The following is a 20,568-nucleotide window of genomic DNA, read 5'->3' as shown; positions in this document are numbered from 1 at the left end:
AGTTAAAACAATTCACTGGATTCCCCTAGGTGGGATCTAGTGCACAGAACCAAAGTGATTATCATTGATTATTTGCAGTACAGTAGCCCCTGGAGGTCCGAGCCAGGATTAGGATCCCAGAGTGCAAGGCACCGTATCTATACATTATAACAGACAGAGCTTATACAACAATTATTATAGGCAGAGCTGGTAGCAATTCCTATTATTACGATTGCTGGAAACGTCCCTGTTTTCAGTTGCTTATAACTTTGCCAAGTTTTAACCATTTGGACTGAAATTTTCCATGCTTGGTGTTTCCACCGGGCTGAATACTGTGAAAGTTGCCACTGAAATGGTTCAGCCTTTTCTGAGAACTAGGTTGTTCTGCCCATGTTAAAAACAATTCTTGCAACCTTTTCCCTGAGAGGCTCTAGCTCCCCATGTTTTGGAGCAGGGACTTTAAATTTGGCAGGAGGGTGGTCCTTGGGAACAGCAAAATGTGCCTCCCTGTCGCATGAAAATCCACATAAAATATGGCCAAGTTATAAGACCTTGAAAAAAATCTCAGTTTGCACGAGCTCTGTAGAGACTTGTTAGAACTTTGTAACGAAATTCTTTTTTTTTGTTTGAGTTTTTGTTGTTGCTGTTCATAATCTTGTCAATCACCCATGGTTCTCATCACACCCCCACTTCTGCATCAGAGCAGCTGTGGCTCCTCCTCTCCACTCCCTCTACCTTATTTCCCGTTTCTTGTTTTCCCTCACCCCTCGACAATTCCCATCTACTCCATCACAATCTCCCATCTCCTCCCACCAGCACAAATAAATATAGGTCCCCCAACTGTAACCTCCTCCTGACCTCTGACCATATCTGCCCTAACCTGGGCCTTCCCTCCATCCCCACCCTGTCTACCTCCTACAGTCATCCCCTCCACCACCTTGGCCCCTCTGCTGCCATCCTGTCTAACCTCATGCCCACTCCTCTCCTTTCTCCTCCCCTTCTCTTGCTGACTCTGAAACACCCACTCCAACTCTAAAAAGATCACAGCCATCCACATCTTCATCTCTCCTTCCCTCTAGCTTCACACTCTAGCACTCCATAAGGTTTTGCACTGGAGTGTAAGTGTGATGAAGTTGGGGTACATATTGCTTTTGGTAGCTGTTGGAGATGAAGATGAAAGCCAAATGGAACACTGTAGTATGTTATTGACAGTGTGTAGGCAACAAGAAGGTGGAAAGGAGTGCACAAGTCTTTCCCCTTAACTTCTTATTTCTATGCTTTTAAGATTTTGGGTGAATGGGGAGTGGTCCTGCCACAGTCTTAAAATTCTGTCACTTTTATGGTGGATCATTCAGCCATTTGTGAGCTACGAAAATCTAGGGCAGGGGGAATCAACATTTAAAAAATAATGTATGTTTTACTACTTAAATTATGTAGGTGTTTTTGGAGCTCAGACAACACTCACCGACGTGGCTGCTTGCACGGTCTTGGCATATCTTCATCTTGAAAGGAACACTGTCTTAGACAAAGTGACTCCAGTTTACAGCAATGCTTTATACAGAATGAAAGAACAATTTCATCCATTTTGGTAAAGTTATGCTCAGTTAATATTAGCCGAGTGTAACGATTCATTGCACTCTGCACAATTTTTTTTTCTTGAATTTCATACAAACAGTGAAATGCCTCAAGATAGGAAGTCATCTTCTTACCAACATAACTGAACAATGACACAGTGGGTTTTTCTTCAACCCACTTTACTAAAGTTTCTTTAATTAGTGGTGAAATTTTACAGCTAAGCATTTTCTCCCTCTCCTCCTTTCTCTCATCATTTAAAAGACCAAACAGGAATCGCACTGTTAATGTGGAATAATTCCCATTGTTTGTATCCCTTTTCAACAACATCTTGACATTTTTCAAAATAGTTTCTGAATCTTCCACTGTTGTTTCTTCTTTCTGCAACACACAAGATAAAGCTGCAAAAAATTCTTGAAAACTCAGGTGAATGAAGCTGTAGACATGTTCACAGTCAAGGTCTTTCTGAAACATGTTCTCATTCAGAAAGAGAGAGTCAGCTGTATCTAAGCCATGCTGCTTGATTTCATCTTCCTCAAAGAGTATTTTCTGCCTCCTTACTCCATCTGCAGCCAAGGAACAAAGTCCCTTCAAGTTCATTTGTATCTGTTGCTTTGAATTACTGCTGTGACCTTTCATCAGACTGGAGAGATAGAGCACGTAGACATCAGTGACTGTTCTTGAAGTTTGTGCAAGATCTTCACCTGCTTCCATCTGTTGTTTCAGAACAGTGCAGATGATCCAACACACAATGGGAATAAAGCACATGGTGAAGAGCATTTCACGGTCTTCTACAAAGTTATAGGCTTTTATTGCTTGTTCTTCATTCCTAAAGAACTTGTGAAAATATTCTTCTCTCGCATTTTCAGAAAACCCCAGAATCTCTGCATAACGTTCTGCACAATGTCCATCTTCCAAACACTGCTTGAGTTTCTCCAGAGCTGTTGGCCTTGTAGTAATTATTAAGTAGGATTTGTGAAGCACTTTTTTCCTAAATAAACTGCTCAGTACAATTTCCACTGACTGCTTCTCACAGGGATCAGAGGAGAAATTACTTTCTGACTGATTAAAGGAAAATCTCAGTTCATCAAAACCGTCAATTATGAACAGGAGTTTTTCTGGATTCATCAAAATCTCTTTAGTTGGTGCATTTTGATCAGCACAGTTCTTGAAGATCAAATCTTCAATACTTCCCTGCTCACTGACAAAGTTAAGTTCCCTACAATTTATGTAGAAAACATAATCAAACCTGCTCTGATACAGTTCTTCATTTGCCCAGTCCAACATGATCTTTATTGCGGTCAGTGTTTTTCCAATTCCTGCAGGTCCCAGCAACATGACAATTTGTGGTAATTGTCCATCTTCATCAAGTTCAAATAAATGGCCTATGGTGATGGAACTAGCGTAGTTAGATATGATTTCTTCATGTCTCCGTCCCGAGGCCATTATTTCATTTTCTCTCTGCTTTTTGTGACGATGTTCCTTTACAATGATCAGTTTTGTGTATCTGCTGTTTAGCTTCACATTCTCACCAAGACGAGCGTTCATGTCTTTTATTGCGCTGTATTTGTTTCGTATATGTTCTCTGTACTTCACCCTGTAAGCTGAGTTAGTGACATGAAGCATTAGATATTACTGTAATGCTACAATAACGCCATTTAAACAAGAATACTGTTTCAGTAAGTTTATAGTGCATGTTTCATCATAAGGTATCCTGATATAAATTAACTCTGGGCCCAATCCTTACTCACATCAGTGGCCCCACTGAAATTAGTCATATGAGAAAAAAAGCATAGGCTCAGGCCCTCTCTGCATTTATATATATATAAGAATCACTTCATCAGTTACTGAAATGTAGCTATATCTAGGATGAAACCTGTCAGGTGTTTAACAGTGCACAATGGCACTCTGTAACAAAGTGATGGAGAATGACAGGTATAACTGAAACAGTAGTGGGAATTTAGGTGCAAAGAACAGAACTAAATATAACTTAAAATTTGTCCAGGGCTCAGAGGTTTAAAAAAGTCCCACAGCACTTTCAGTGACCACAACTGTTGACCTCTCGTTATTTTGACTTGTTTAAAAGATGGCGTCCCTAGCAGGAGAGGGCCTTCCAGCATCATGCTGCTGCACGGGGTCAGTACTGCCTGAGACAAGAGCTCCACCTCCTCACCAGCACCATGTTCTGCAGCCCCTGATTCTTTCCTGGAGATCTCCCCATGCATTTCCTCATCCCCCATCCAACCCTGCGTAACCGGCGTGATCTGACGAGACTGTGCTCTGAGGGGTTACTTATTATTTCTGCAAGTAAATCCAATGTCTGGCTGACCTAGCCTAATGCTGGTAATTACTGGTAACTATGCAATGCAATTCCTTATTGAATGTCACATACCATTTGCTGATGTTTCAGGTGTTTGCTGAGGACCCAAAGCTGAAAGAGAAATTTCACATGAATGTTAGTGCAACAAAAATCACAGAGTATCACGCAGTTCAGGACATTAGGACAAGTCATTCGTTCAGGGGTCTCTGCAGTAATAAGCTCCCTAGTAAACCCAGGATTGAGGCAGGCAAAGAGAATTTCTTTGGCGACACTAGTTCAGTGACTTGTTCAAAACGTCCACCAGAAGCAATACTCTTTTTTTTAAAACCACTGGAGTAGCCACGTACGGTATGTCTACACAGCAATGTAAGCCTGGGCTCAGTCTAATCTCCCTTGTGTCCATGCACCAATTGTGCTAACCTAGGCCTCAGATCTAGGGTCCCAGGACCTTGCAGGGCTGGAGGGTTTGAGCCCGTGTTAAGCTGGGACCTAGGATCCAAGCCCTATTGCTTTCCTGTGTGCACATAGCCCTGGCTTGCCTTGGGTCCTGGAAGCCCTCTGGGTGTATCCCAGAGATCCAGGTGGCAGAGGAGCAGCGCTGGAGGCAGCCAGCCCAGCAGCCGGAAGCTCCATTACTGCCTGGCAAAACACGATCCCTGCTCCTCTCCCAGTGGCAGCAGCTCCTGCTCTGGCTCCTCCTCGCTGCTGCACAGAGCTTCCCCGAACCAAGGGGCAAAGCTGCCAGGCAGGAAGCAGCTCCCAGCCACTGGGATGCTGGGAGTCTTCCCTCTCCTGGCCATGCTGAGCCGGGAGCCCTGCTGCTCCCCCTCCCTGCAGGGCAGCTGCCTGGTCCCTACTCCACTCTCTGGCCCTTGCCCCCAGCCCCTCTGGGGCTGCATGTGCAGGGCTGCCTGGGCTGCACGCACTGTCAGGGGACTGAGTGGGAGTCAGCCCCCCAAATTCCCCCACTGCCTCCCTCAGTGGTAGCAGCTCCAGCTCCTCCTTGCTGCATGGCAGTCGCTTGTTCCCACTGTGCTCTCTGGCCCTTGCTCTCGAGCCCCCTGGGGCTGCGTGTGCAGGGGTGCCCCAGCTGTGGCACGGTCAGGATGGTAAGTGGGAACCAGCCACAAACCTTCCCCGCAGCCTCCTTGTAACAGCCTGGCACTGACCTCTCACGAGTGCCCCTTCTGGTCGGGTGCATCTTCAGTCTTTAAATAGCTCCAGTCCTGGTATCAGGCCGTAGCCCCAGGGCTCCTCCCTGGCAGCAATAGATACATCCTCTGTGCACCCTTCTGGCCCCAGCTCTTCAGCCAGGCCACTACGTGATCAGATCCCCTTCTTGAGAGTTATGGCTGTCCAATTATAGGCCACTTTCCCAGTGGCCTATGGGGGGCATCCAAGTCCACCCATTACTCCAAGTCCCAGCCTAGCGACCCTAAGAATAGCTGCCACATGTTGCTGTGTCCCTTTAACTAAGCTGACAGGTTAACTAATAAGGTTAACTAAGCTGACAGGGGTAACTAATGCCCCCACATTCTGCACTCTAAGGGTATGTCTACACTACGAAATTAGGTTGAATTTATAGAAGTCGGTTTTTTAGAAATTGTTTTTAGATAGTCGATTTGTGTGTGTCCCCACACAAAATGCTCTAAGTGCATTAAATGCATTAACTCGGCGGAGTGCTTCCACAGTACAGAGGCTAGCGTCGACTTCCGGAGTGTTGCACTGTGGGTAGCTATCCCACAGTTCCCGCAGTCTCCGCTGTCTCATATAATATTATTCAAATCTCCCGTCAGCTTAGTTAATCCGCCTTCCGGAGAGGCAGTAGCTGTGTTGGCTACCACTGCCATAGTGCTGTGTACATGGGGGTTAGGTCGGTATGACCATGTTGCCCGGAGCGACGTAGTGACGTACTGATTTACAGCTATAGTGCAGACCAGACCTTATATTTATATTTAATAAAAAAATAGAAATGTCAAAATGAAAACATTTCACATTTTTTTAAAATGAAGCATTTTTTGGAACATTTCAATTCTTGAAAAACTTCAAAAGTTTAAGTTTCTGTCTCAATTTGGGATGAAACAAAATTTCAAAATCTAAACATTTTTATGAGATAGATCCATTTTCCAACCAGTTTTAATAATTAGACTGTAGCTGTTCCTCCTGCACCCATTTCAGGGAATGTTCAAAAGGGGGAGAGATTCAGAAGTTGCAGGAACATTAGGTTTTCTTACCTTTCTTTCTTGCCTCCTTGAGTTTATCAGCAGAATCTCTGCAATTGATCTTTTCAAGGACCGATATAGCTACATTCACTGCACCTTGTTCCTTATAGTATTCACACAAGAGGTCTACAAGTTTCAACCGATCGTCAGCTTCCTGCAGCTGACCTTTGGGGATTGTTTTTTTTTCATAGTTAGCATTTGCTAAGCTGAATTTAAATCTTTCAAGATCTCCTTCCTTTTCCGCTGAGAGATTGTCCAGTGTATCTAGAAGGATTTCTTTCATATTTTTGTCTGTAGTCATCGCAGAATATTACCAATAATCTGAAAAATAAGTGGAGAATTAAAAGTCAATTATTTATGAATCTCATGGTGTTGTTGAGATGGTGATTCAGTACACATACATGTAACCCTGCTGCCCGTCTGAGTTGGCAGCAACAAGGGCCGGATTCAGCATCTAGGGGTTCCGTTTCAATAACGCAATGCAAAACCGGTTCGAGCCCCCACCCAGTGACCTGGGACAATTACATACTACCCCCCGGGTGCCTATAAGAGGCAATATTTCCCCTCTCAGAAGCACAGAGTCTGAGTGTAGCAAAATTGTTTTAATAAAGGAGGGAAACAATGTGGCATTATGTTGGGGAAACACCACCAACAGGATTCATAGCACAAACCATGAGCAAAAGACCCACTCCCAAGTAAGTTTGGCAGTGTCCTTTTCATAGAATCATAGAATCATAGAATATCAGGGTTGGAAGGGACCCCAGAAGGTCATCTAGTCCAACCCCCTGCTCAAAGCAGGACCAATTCCCAGTTAAATCATCCCAGCCAGGGCTTTGTCAAGCCTGACCTTAAAAACCTCTAAGGAAGGAGATTCTACCACCTCCCTAGGTAACGCATTCCAGTGTTTCACCACCCTCTTAGTGAAAAAGTTTTTCCTAATATCCAATCTAAACCTCCCCCACTGCAACTTGAGACCATTACTCCTCGTTCTGTCATCTGCTACCATTGAGAACAGTCTAGAGCCATCCTCTTTGGAACCCCCTTTCAGGTAGTTGAAAGCAGCTATCAAATCCCCCCTCATTCTTCTCTTCTGCAGGCTAAACAATCCCAGCTCCCTCAGCCTCTCCTCATAACTCATGTGTTCCAGACCCCTCATCATTTTTGTTGCCCTTCGCTGGACTCTCTCCAATTTATCCACATCCTTCTTGTAGTGTGGGGCCCAAAACTGGACACAGTACTCCAGATGAGGCCTCACCAATGTCGAATAGAGGGGAACGATCACGTCCCTCGATCTGCTCACTATGCCCCTACTTATACAAGAGATGATTCTTTTACCTTTTTCTCTTTAAATAAAATCCTTCTTTTTAAGAACTGACTGATTTTTTCCCATTGTTCTAAGACCCAGGGATTTGGGTCTGTACTCACTTTGTAACTAATTGGTGAGGACATATGCTCAAGTCTTCCCCAGGAAAGGGGGTGTAGGCTTGGGGGAATATTTTGGGGCGATAGGACTCTAAGTGGCACACTGCTGGCTCATATCCAGCTTCTCGTCCACTGTCACCCCTAGGTCCTTTTCCGTAGAACTGCTGCCTAGCAGTGTTTGTTGTTTGCTGTTGTTTGTTGTTAAATCATCGCACCACGCCTGGGGGAGATCGCCGTGAACTGCGCCATTCCCGGTACTGACAGCCAGTTGTGACCTGACGTGGTCATCACTGATGAGGCCCAGAAAAAGATCATCCTCGTCGACATCACGGTCTCCTTTGAGAACAGGACCCCGGCCTTCCGAGAAGCCCGAGCTCGTAAGATGGAAAAATACGCCCCCCTGGCTGACACCCTGAGAGGGAAGGGCTACAAGGTGCAGATGGATGCCCTGATCGTCGGAGCCCTGGGCGCTTGGGACCCCTGCAACGAGCGTGTGCTGCGGACCTGTGGGATCAGTTGACGCTACGCACGGCTCATGCAGCACCTCATGGTCTCGGACACCATCCGATGGCCCAGGGACATCTACATCAAACACATCACCGGCCACCGACAGTACCAGGAGGTGTGAGCCGGTATGTCATCGTGAACCAACTATGGGAAAGGGACTGAGATACTTTTTCCATTGGACCATATGAACTGGAACCATAAATCCACTGAACATTAAATCACACCAAATGAGGGTAGATCCGTCCACATCACCGTATCCGCTCATTGTACTCCACACCTGAACATAGCCATTATATGGACAACATACCCCCATAGCTCAATGTCTGTACTTTGACCCGTTAAACTTTTACCCCAATTGGGGAGATTGCAGATTATGTATTCCTTATGCCACCCGCTCTTAAACTGAATTTCGCACCACTTGATAATCTGTACCTTATTCCCTGATAACCAGAAACTTCAATGCCTAAACTCTGTACCGTTTTCTTTTTTACTTCAACATTATCTTAATAAAATTATTGTGTTACTGCTGGGATTATAGGGTGATTTTTCTCACAGGGCTCTGTTAATGGTCCCTCTTACTAATTGTGGTTTTGTTCCTGCCCAGAAAAAGGAACTGGTATATATCTGAGTTCAGCATTTATTTTGGCATAGATTCCTGCCTCCCTGAAGGCTGTGGAAGGGAACCAAGAGGTTGAGGCCTAATGGGAGGCAAATGGGAGTTTCCACCCCAACAGCCCTAAGCTGCTGCGTTCTTTCTGCTCCCCCTGCTCCTACGAGAATGGCTTCCAGTTACTGTAAGGAGGGGCTGGGAGTGGAGAGAGCTCTTCCTAAGCAGCTCTGATTGGCTGACTGCTCCACTTGTTGGCCTTCTGGGGCAGAGCAACCAATCACAGGGGGATTTCCCCATGGCAGAACTCAAATTAATTGTAGAGATGGAGTTTCTCCTGTCATCACCAGACAGGCTCCAGCCCCAACCGAAATCCCTGTGACTCACAAAAAAATTTCAAGAGCTGTCAATACTGAGTATGGGGTAGGCTGCTGAAGGTCTGGTAATTTCCCTGACAGATGCAGCAGGCAGGACCAGATCAGGGCAATCCAGGGAAGTAGACACACCATGACATTTACCCTTCCTGCCTTGTTCCCAACCCTGGAGCATGGCTCTATCCATATCCTGTGGCCCTGACTTCCCAGGGCTATCCACACTAGTGTTATCTGCTGAAAGGGGCTGTCACCCATCCTCCTTGGCAGGCTGGGGCTTCCCTCCTCATGACAAGCAGAGGTATCAGCAGGGGACCCTGCTTTCCCTTGGAAGCTGCTCAGGGATCCCCTCTCCCCCTCAGAAAAGCAAAAGCAGCTTCAGAGGAACCCTCCAGTACTTCCCTCAGCTGGCAGGGTATATCCGGTTGGCTGGGGTATCTGGCCCCACCACAGGCTTCTCTTCCTGCCACATTGCAAGTGATTAGTGTACAAATCACTCCTCATACACTCCAGTGTGGGGAGGTTTAGATTGGATATTAGGAAAAACTTTTTCACTAAGAGGGTGGTGAAACACTGGAATGCGTTACCTAGGGAGGTGGTAGAATCTCCTTCCTTAGAGGTTTTTAAGGTCAGGCTTGACAAAGCCCTGGCTGGGATGATTTAACTGGGAATTGGTCCTGCTTTGAGCAGGGGGTTGGACTAGATGACCTTCTGGGGTCCCTTCCAACCCTGATATTCTATGATTCTATGATTCCTCAATCCAGCATATGAGAGCCCAGCACATTTTTAATTTTCAGTGCTTACCCATTTCCAGTACTGAGGCCCCAAGCTCTGGTTTCAGGCTAGTATAAAGCATCTTATAGCGGTGAACAGCAGAGAGCCTAACAGAGGGAGTTCGTCTGACAGGAGGTACGCTAAGGGCTGCATTAGGGAGGCTGTGTTGGTGAGTGTCTGTTGTGGGGACAGTTTGACTGCGTGCTTGATTGGTTCTTTGAAAAGTATGAATTGGGAGTGCTTTGTTCCAGGTGAGCCTTGAGGGGGCCTGACTGTTATAAAAAGCCAGTGAGCAGCAAACAGCAGAGAGGCTAACAGAGGGAGTTCACCCGGGGAGAGCCCACTGAGGCTTACATCTTGCCGGCTTCTCTGAGTAGTTACTACAACTCCTGAAGAAGCTCGGAGAAGGAAGGTAATATGGATGGGGAGCGTTCAGCTGTTGTGACCTGCACTGGCTGTGCCATGTTTGTCTTTCTTCCACAGGACAGAACCGACTTTGTTTGTACAAAGTGCAAGCTGGTCTCCATATTGGAAGAGAAGGTTCAAGGTCTGGAGAAACAAGTATCGACCCTGCGTTGCATAAGAGAAACTGAAGATTTCCTGGACAGACGTCAGGATATGCTTCTACGGGCACAATGTTCTGAAGATTCACAGCAGGCTGTGCAGCGGGGACAAGAGGACAGTGAAGAAATTTGGCAGCATGTCACCTCCAGAAGAAGAAAGGGGAGCGTCCATTCCATGTACCAGCAACACAGATACAGGTAAGTAACCGTTTTCATGTTCTCTCCACAGGTACTAATGCTGAGAGTGGACTAGATGATACATCTGAGGGAAGGGAACAGAACGAGACTCTGCCGATTGGAAGGCATGAGATGCACTGTTCTAGGGATGGGGGTTCCACGAAATGAGAGCGAAAGGGGAGGGCTCCTGCCTCATATTAAGAAAGCACGACAAACAGCAAGTTATCTCAAGTGCCTATACACAAATGCATGAAGCCTGAGAAACAAGCAGGGAGAACTGGAAGTCCTGGCACGGTCAAGGAATTATGATGTGATTGGAATAATAGAGACTTGGTGGGATAACTCACATGACTGGAGTACTGTCATGGATGGATATGAACTGTTCAGGAAGGACAGGAAGGGCAGAAAAGGTGAGGGAGTTGCATTGTATGTAAGAGAGCAGTATGACTGCTCAGAGCTCCGGTATGAAACTGCAGAAAAACCGGAGTGTCTCTGGATTAAGTTTAGAAGCGTGAGCAACAAGGTTGATGTCGTGGTGGGAGTCTGCTATAGACCACTGGATCAGGGGGATGAGGTGGACAAGGCTTTCTTCCAGCAACTCACGGAAGTTACTAGATCACAGGCCCTGGTTCTCATGGGAGACTTCAATCACCCTGATATCTGCTGGGAGAGCAATACAGAGGTGCACAGGCAATCCAGGAAGTTTTTGGAAAATGTAGGGGACAATTTCCTGCTGCAAGTGCTGGAGGAACCAACTAGGGACAGAGCTCTTCTTGACCTGCTGCTCACAAACTGGGAAGAACTAGTAGGGGAAGCAAAAGTGGATGGAAACCTGGGAGGCAGTGACCATGAGATGGTCGAGTTCAGAATCTTGACACAGGGAAGAAAGGAGAGCAGCAGAATGCGGACCCTGGACTTCAGAAAAGCAGACTTTGACAACCTCAGGGAACTCATGGGCAGGATCCCCTGGGAGAATAACATGAGATGGAAAGGAGTCCAGGAGAGCTGGCTGTATTTTAAAGAATCCTTATTGAGGTTACAGGGACAAACCATCCCGATGCATAGAAAGAATAGTAAATATGGCAGGTGACCAGCTTGGCTTAACAGTGAAATCCTTGCTGATCTTAAACACAAAAAAGAAGCTTACAAGAAGTGGAACATTGGACAAATGACCAGGGAAGAGTATAAAAATATTACTCGGGCATGCAGGAGTGAAATCAGGAAGGCAAAATCACACCTGGAGTTGCAGCTAGCAAGCGATGTTAAGAGTAAGAAGAAAGGTTTCTTCAGTTATGTTAGCAACAAGAAGAAGGTCAAGGAAAGTGTGGGCCCCTCACTGAATGAGGGAGACAACCTAGTGACAGAGGATGTGGAAAAAGCTAAAGTACTCAATGCTTTTTTTGCCTCTGTCTTCACAAACAAGGTCAGCTCCCAGACTGCTGCATTGGGCAGCACAGCATGGGGAGGAGGTGACCAGCCCTCTGTGGAGAAAGAAGTGGTTCAGGACTATTTAGAAAAGCTGGATGAGCACAAGTCCATGGGGCCGGATGCGCTGCATCCGAGAGTGCTAACGGAGTTGGCAGATGTGATTGCAGAGTCATTGGCCATTATCTTTGAAAACTCATGGCAATCGGGGGAGGTCCCGGATGACTGGAAAAAGGCTAATGTAGTGCCCATCTTTAAAAAAAGGGAAGAAGGAGGATCCTGGAAACTACAGGCCAGTCAGCCTCACCTCAGTCCCTGGAAAAATCATGGAGCAGATTCTCAAGGAATCAATTCTGAAGCACTTAGAGGAGAGGAAAGTGATCAGGAACAGTCAGCATGGATTCACCAAGGGAAAGTCATGCCTGACTAATCTAATTGCCTTCTATGATGAGATAACTGGCTCTGTGCATGAGGGGAAAGCAGTGGATGTGTTGTTCCTTGACTTTAGCAAAGCTTTTGACATGGTCTCCCACAGTATTCTTGCCAGCAAGTTAAAGAAGTATGGGCTGGATGAATGGACTATAAGGTGGATAGAAAACTGGCTAAATTGTCGGGCTCAACAGGTAGGGATCAATGGCTCCATGTCTAGTTGGCAGCCAGTATCAAGTGGAGTGCCCCAAGGGTTGGTCCTCGGGCCGGTTTTGTTCAATATCTTCATTAATGATCTGGAGGATGGTGTGGATTGCACCCTCAGCAAGTTTGCAGATAACACTAAACTGGGAGGAGAGGTAGATACGCTGGAGGATAGGGATAGGATACCGAGGGCCCTAGACAAATTAGAGGATTGGGCCAAAAGAAATCTGAGGTTCAACAAGGACAAGTGCAGAGTCCTGCACTTAGGACAGAAGAATCCCATGCATCACTACAGACTAGGGACCGAATGGCTAGGCTGCAGTTCTGCAGAAAAGGACCTAGGGGTTACAGTGGATGAGACGCTGGATTCATTATCTGAGACAGCGTCTCAGTCTCCAAGTCCCAGCCTAGCGACCCTAAGAATAGCTGCCACATGTCGCTGTGTCCCTTTAACTAAGCTGACAGGTTAACTAATAAGGTTAACTAAGCTGACAGGGGTAACTAATGCCCCCACATTCTGCACTCTAAGGGTATGTCTACACTACGAAATTAGGTTGAATTTATAGAAGTCGGTTTTTTAGAAATCGTTTTTAGATAGTCGATTTGTGTGTGTCCCCACACAAAATGCTCTAAGTGCATTAAATGCATTAACTCGGCGGAGTGCTTCCACAGTACAGAGGCTAGCGTCGACTTCCGGAGTTTTGCACTGTGGGTAGCTATCCCACAGTTCCCGCAGTCTCCGCTGTCCATTGGAATTCTGGGTTGAGATCCCAATGCCTGATGGGGCTAAAACATTGTTGCGGGTGGTTCTGGGTACATATCGTCAGGTCCCCGTTCCCTCCCTCCCTCCCTCCGTGAAAGTAACAGCAAACAATCGTTTCGCGCCTTTTTTCTTGAGTTACCTGTGCAGACGCCATACCACGGCAAGCATGGAGCCCACTCAGCTAACTGTCACCGTATGTCTCCTGGGTGCTGGCAGATGCGGTACTGCATTGCTACACAGCAGCAGTTTATTGCCTTTTGGCAGCAGACAGTGCAGTATGACTGGTAGCCGTCGTCAACGTAGTCCTGGGTGCTCTTTTAACTGGGCACCTGGGCAAACATGGGAGTGACTCAGTCAGGTCATTTCTCTTGTTTCGTTTCATGGCGATTGAGTCCTACCGGCAGTGCACTGTCTTTTAATCTGAAGCTAGCAGAAGATGATGGCCAGTAGTCATACTGCACTGTCTTCTGCCGAGCACCCAGGAGATGACGATGGCTAGCGGTCGTACTGCACAGTCTGCTGCCAGCAAAATGTATAAAGATAGATGAAGTGGCTCAAAACAAGAAATAGACCAGATTTGTTTTGTATTCATTTTCTCCTCCCTCCCTCCCTCTGTGAAATCAATGGCCTGCTAAACCCAGTTTTGAGTTCTATCCTTGAGGTTTTGAGTTCTATCCTTGAGGGGATCATTCAGTTTCTCGCAAAGCCACCCCCTTTGTTGATTTTAATTCCCTGTAAGCCAACCCTGTAAGCCATGTCGTCAGTCACCCCTCCCTCCGTCAGAGCAACGGCAGACAATCGTTCCGCTCCTTTTTTCTGTGCGGACGCCATACCATGGCAAGCATGGAGCCCGCTCAGCTCACTTTGGCAATTAGGAGCACATTAAACACCACACGCATTATCCAGCAGTATATGCAGCACCAGAACCTGGCAAAGCGATACCGGGCAAGTAGGCGACGTCAGCGCGGTGACGAGAGTGATGAGGACATGGACACAGACTTCTCTCAAAGCATGGGCCCTGCCAATGTGGGCATCATGGTGCTAATGGGCAGGTTCATGCGGTGGAATGCCAATTCTGGGCCCAGGAAACAAGCACAAACTGGTAGGACTGCATAGTGTTGCAGGTCTGGGACGATTCCCAGTGGCTGCGAAACTTTCGCATGCGTAAGGGCACTTTCATGGAACTTTGTGACTTGCTTTCCCCTTCCCTGAAGCACATGAATACCAAGATGAGAGCAGCCCTCACAGTCAAGAAGCGACTGGCAATGGCCCTGTGGAAGTTTGCAATGCCAGACAGCTATCGGTCAGTCGGGAATCAATTTGGAGTGGGCAAATCTACTGTGGGGGCTGCTGTGATGCAAGTAGCCCACGCAATCAAAGATCTGCTGATATCAAGGGTAGTGACCCTGGGAAATGTGCAGGTCATAGTGGATGGCTTTGCTGCAATGGGACTCCCTAACTGTGGTGGGGCCATAGACGGAACCCATATCACTATCTTGGCACCAGAGCACCAAGCCGGCGAGTACATAAACCGCAAGGGGTACTTTTCAATAGTGCTGCAAACACTGGTGGATCACAAGGGACGTTTCACCAAAATCAACGTGGGATGGCCGGGAAAGGTACATGACGCTTGCATCTTCAGGAACTCTGGTCTGTTTCAAAAGCTGCAGGAAGGGACTTTATTCCCAGACCAGAAAATAACCGTTGGGGATGTTGAAATGCCTATAGTTATCCTTGGGGACCCAGCCTATCCCTTAATGCCATGGCTCATGAAGGCGTACACAGGCAGCCTGGACAGTAGTCAGGAGCTGTTCAACTACAGGCTGAGCAAGTGCAGAATGGTGGTAGAATGTGCATTTGGACGTTTAAAAGTGCGCTGGCACAGTTTATTGACTCGCTTAGACCTCAGCAAAACCAATATTCCCACTGTTATTACTGATTGCTGTGCGCTCCACAATATCTGTGAGAGTAAGGGGGAGACGTATATGGTGGGGTGGGAGGTTGAGGCAAATCGCCTGGCTGCTGGTTACGCACAGCCAGACACCAGAGAGGTTAGAAGAGCACAGGAGGGCGTGGTGCGCATCAGAGAAGCTTTGAAAACCAGTTTCATGACTGGCTGGGCTATGGTGTGAAAGTTCTGTTTGTTTCTCCTTGATGAAACCCCCCGCCCCTTGGTTCACTCTACTTCCCTGTAAGCTAACAACCGTCCCCACCTCCCTTCGATCACCACTTGCAGAGGCAATAAAGTCATTGTTGCTTCACATTCATGCATTCTTTATTCATTCATCACACAAATAGGGGGATAACTACCAAGGTAGCCCAGGAGGGGTGGTGGAGGAGGGAAGGACAAGGCCACACAGCACTTTAAAAGTTTACCACTTTAAAACTTATTGAATGCCAGCCTTCTGTTGCTTGGGCAATCCTCTGTGGTGGAGTGGCTGGGTGGCCGGAGGCCCCCCCACCGCGTTCTTGGGCGTCTGGGTGAGGAGGCTATGGAACTTGGGGAGGAGGGTGGTTGGTTACACATGGGCTGTAGTGGCAGTCTGTGCTCCTGCTGCCTTTCCTGCAGCTCAACCATATGCTGGAGGGCATTAGTTTGATCCTCCAGCAGCCTCAGCATTGAATTCTGCCTCCTCTCATCACGCTGCCACCACCTTTCAGCTTCAGCCCTCTCTTCAGCCCACCACTTACTCTCTTCAGCCCGCCATCTCTCCTCCCGGTCATATTGTGCTTTCCTGCACTCTGACATGGTCTGCCTCCATGCATTCATCTGTGCTTTGTCAGTGTGGGAGGACAGCATGAGCTCAGAGAACATTTAATCACGAGTGCGTTTTTTTCACCTTCTAATCTTTGCTAGCCTCTGGGAAGGAGAAGATCCTGTGATCATTGAAACACATGCAGCTGGTGGAGAAAAAAAAAGGGACAGTGGTATTTAAAAAGACACATTTTATAGAACAATGGGTACACTCTTTCACAGTAAACCTTGCTGTTAACATTACATACATAGCACATGTGCTTTCGTTAAAAGGTTGCATTTTGCCTCCCCACAGTGCATGGCTAGTCCCTCCCCCCTCCCCGTGGCTAACAGCGGGGAACATTTCTGTTCAGCCACAGGCAAACAGCCCAGCAGAAACGGGCACCTCTGAGTGTCCCCTTAAGTAAAGCACCGTATTTCAACCAGGTGACCATGAATGATATCACTCTCCTGAGGATAACACAGAGAGATAAAGAACGGATGTTGTTTGAACGCCAGCAAATATACACTGCAATGCTTTGTTCTACAATGATTCCCAAGGATGTGCTACTGGCCTGGAGTGGTAAAGTGTTCTACCAAGGATGATTTAAGCGCTAATCCCCTTGTCGGGGGTGGAGTACAGAAATCGATTTTAAGAGCCCTTTGAGTTGAAAAAAAGGGCTTCGTCATGTGGACGGGTGCAGGGTTAAATCGATTTGAGGTCGAATTTAGCAGCCTTAACGCCTAGTGTAGACCAGGGCTAAGTGCCAGAGTGGGAAATCAGCCTATGACAAGCACACAGTCTTGAAGACTGTAAGAGATGGAGAATACATCATTTCCCTGGGCACTGTAAAGCCAGCATAGATGGCCATCTCAGGATTGCCCTGGCCAGGTGGGTTTCCCAGAATAGGGCTCTAGACTACCGCCTCCCCTGCCCCGATATAGGACATGTGGCCAGGAAAAGAAGGCACAGCTGGAGCGTTGTTGTGCTCCGATAATCCCCTGGTTAGAAGTTGGACATACACATGGCATACAGTTGTTGTTCACACCCCTTTGAGTACTGTGACAAGTGGAACTCAGGTGGACATAAGAATATGGGTCAGCTGTAGAGCATGACTAAACCAAACATAACCATTCTCTAAAAATAACCTAAGAATATAAGAGTGGCCATACTGGGTCAGACCAAAGGCCCATCTAGCCCAATATCCTGTCTTCCAACAGGTTTCAGAGTAGTAGGTGCCCTGGAGGGAATGAACAGAACAGGTTATCATCTAGTGATCCACCCCTATCACCCATTCCCAGCTTCTGGCAAACAGAAAAGAACACTCCAAAGGAGAGGGTTTGTTTAGGCTGGTCTAGGAGAACACAACTAGGAGTAATGGACTGAAATTAAGTAGGAAAATATAGGCTGCCATAGTTCCCTCTAAAGTGTGTGCATCTGCATGGCTGCACCCGGGCATAAGGGAATGAAAGGCTGCCAACCTAATTAGTGGAGTCGCACAAACGTGCCTCCACTAATTAGGTGCTTCCTTGATGCTGGAGAGAGGATGTGGAAGGTGAGGTGGTGGGGGGAATAGGAGGTGGGTGGGGAAACTAAGTTTGGGCTCTCCCAGGACTCCCAACCCCAGCTGGGCTGCGTGCAGTCGCTGGGAAGAGATGTGACTTTCTCAAGCAGCCACCTGTCTGCAGCCCTAGATGGGCTGCCTTGGACGGGAGAGTGATTCTGTGTCTCTCCAAGCTCCAGCTGTGCTGTGGGGGCTGTGAACACCCTTTCCTGCTAGTCCTGGCCCCTGCCCTGCTGAAAGTGGCTGGCAGCTGAGCTCAGTAACTCATGGCTTCTAGATCACTCAGGTGCTCTTCATTAGCCTGAGCAGTACCTGCCATCCAGGCTCCCGTTGGGGCAGCTGGGATGGGGTTGGGAAAGCAAATCCAATTCCTGCAGGCAGAAGGTAGCTGTGAGAGGGGGGCTGGGCTCCCTCAGATGTCATTCTCTGAGCTAGAAATGGAGCTGCCTCTGCCTACTGAGTACCCCTTGCACAATCCTAGAATATCAGGGTTCGAAGGGACCTCAAGAGGTCATCTAGTCCAACCCCCTGCTCAAAGCAGGACCAATCCCCAACTAACTCATCCCAGCCAGGGCTTTGTCAAGCCTGACCTTAAAAACTTCTAAGGAAAGAGATTCCACCACCTCCCTAGATAACGCATTTCAGTGCTTCACCACCCTCCTAGTGAAAAAGTTTTTCCTAATATCCAACCTAAACCTCCCCCACTGCAACTTGAGACCATTACTCCTCGTTCTGTCATCTGCTACCTCTGAGAACAGTCTAGATCCATCCTCTTTGGAGCCCCCTTTCAGCTAGTTGAATGCTGAGGAATGAGCTGACTTGGGGGAGGAACTGGGGGCAGAAGCCCAGTCGTAAGGGCTGGCAGTCACAGGCTGGTTGCAGCCTCTTCCCTGTGCCTGCGGTGTGGGCAGGACCATCTTTAGGCAAATGTAGCATGCACAGCTGCATAGGGCAACACCAAATTTGGCGCACCAGTTAGTGGCGGTACCCTATGCTGCGTATGCTTAAGGCCACCACCGGCTGCGGGCAGCTCCGGCATCCCCATTCCCTGGCCCCCCACCCCCGTCTCCACCTCCTGGCCCCGGCATCCCCAATTCCCCAGCCCCCAACCCCCTGCTCCGCCTCCCGGCCTGCAGTTCTGACAGGCTGCACTGCTCCCCCTTCAGCCTGCTCCTCCTCCCGGCCCACAGCTCCAGCCAGCTGCGCCATTCTCCCTTCTGCCTGCTCCACCACCCCCCAGCCTCCCTGCCCTCCACAGCTCCTGCCCCTGCACCCCTGAGGGCAGCCCAGGGCTGTGGGTGCGGGTGGTCGGACTGTGTAGGGCACCGAAAATCATGAGGACAACCCTGGGTATGGGGCTTACTTTGGGTCTAAGTGTTTGTACTTTCATTTGTATTTGGAGATGCTGGGCAGGAGGGAAAATAATTAAATGTCCCAGTGTCTGTCTCCCTCTGAGCTGTGATGAGGGGCAGTTCTGGGCACCAAGGTACTGACAGAGGAGAGGGCGCTTGTAGAAGAGTGACAGAAGCCATCCAGGGGCTGTATTACGAGGGAAAAGCTAAATCCATATCACTTAGCTGAATGATGCCTAGGGAAAGCGTATGACAGTCCAAGTCACACCACTGAGTGGGATGGCTGTATATAGCAAAGCACTGGGGGAGAGTAACTGGATGAACGCAGAAAGGGAGGGGAGCATTTAGGCAGAGCAGGAAAAGCTTTATGAGCATGCAAAAGAGCGAGTGAAAGATTATTCCACATTGACTGATCTCCTGGTGGGTGGTGACCTGGGAAAGAGGAGAGTTCGACTCTGTCTCTCCCAGCCCTAGCTGGGCTGTGGGGGTTGGGAGAGACTCTGCTGGAGAAAAAAAACACAGTTACTGCTTACTGGAGTTAGTTTTTTAAAAAGAATCCAAATAAATCATCTCTTCTCCTCCCCAAATCTGTCATTAAAAATCACATTTAATAACTTTTTATAACCACAAAAATGGCAATGTATTATTTATGCCTAGCTTTTGAATTGGATGGCATTTCAGAATTGCTTAATTGATACATAGATTAATTAGTTTAGTTCCTAAAATGAAGGCTACCTCCAACAGCTGCTTAAAATGTTTGGATTTAGCTTTGTTTGGGAACATGTATTATAGCTTTAAAGTTTGATTTTGAAGGGCCAAAATCCATTAACATGTATGTAAAAACATAGCCATAGTCTCTGTCTAAGAACTTTTCACACAGGCCCAAATTCCACAGCTTGGTCTGAGGCCTGGGGCCTAGCTAACAATGAACAATATATGGCTAAGAAAAACAGGAGACAACCTCGCTTTGTTTCAACTAGATAAGCAAAGTCAGCAAAACTCCAGATGGGGAATAGTAATTGGGTGTTATTATCATGAGTTACAGACACACAAAGCACTAAGAAGAGCCTCAAAGTCTACTCCTGATGCAGGAAGGAGATAGTGAACACCATCCCCAAAGGCCTACCAGGGTTCAGGGAGAGGCCCAACATGTCAGTATGAGATATGACATCCACCCCCTTCACAGCTGCCTACTCTAGTTCTCAGAAACACAATGGTGAACCCTAAAACAATTACTATTTTTTGTGTACTTTTCACTGTCTTTTTCCTTTAAACCCCCAGGAATGTACCTGTTGGACAACCGGAAGAGCTACCTCATTCCTATGGACACCAAAATCCAGGATTTAACCTACACATTGCAACAGGAATAGTTTGAGGGAAAACACCTGTGTATTAGCAATATGTTAACCTGAGCCATGGGCGGGGCCATTATGTAATCTTTTAGACTACTGGTTTATTGTGCAAATCTTGTCTTGCTGCTAGAACCTATCCAGGGGCTCGGGACCTCCCACCCCATCACTTCTGTCCACCCATGAGCACCCTATATAATCTATTGTAATCAATTGTTTAGCAGTGTCTCTGA

The 20,568-nt window shown here is 47.5% G+C and overlaps 1 protein-coding gene across 1 annotated transcript; it reads right to left on the bottom strand.

Annotated features, from left to right (window-relative positions):
* Positions 1-1,060: 1,060 nt before the first annotated feature.
* Positions 1,061-6,394, bottom strand: LOC311522773 (NACHT, LRR and PYD domains-containing protein 12-like; the record flags this gene model as incomplete). Its single annotated transcript, XM_084632242.1, has 4 exons — positions 1,061-1,137; positions 1,770-3,155; positions 3,944-3,982; positions 6,106-6,394. The coding sequence occupies 4 exons, from the start codon at positions 6,392-6,394 to the stop codon at positions 1,061-1,063; spliced, it is 1,791 nt and encodes a 596-aa protein (XP_084488368.1).
* Between the last annotated feature and the right edge of the window lie 14,174 nt (positions 6,395-20,568).

Source organism: Lepidochelys olivacea, assembly GCF_965140295.1.
Source record: "Lepidochelys olivacea isolate rLepOli2 genome assembly, chromosome: 6".
NCBI lineage: Eukaryota > Metazoa > Chordata > Testudines > Cheloniidae > Lepidochelys > Lepidochelys olivacea.
The sequence above is the reverse complement of the archived record's forward strand: the minus strand, read 5'-3'. Positions and strand labels throughout refer to the sequence as shown.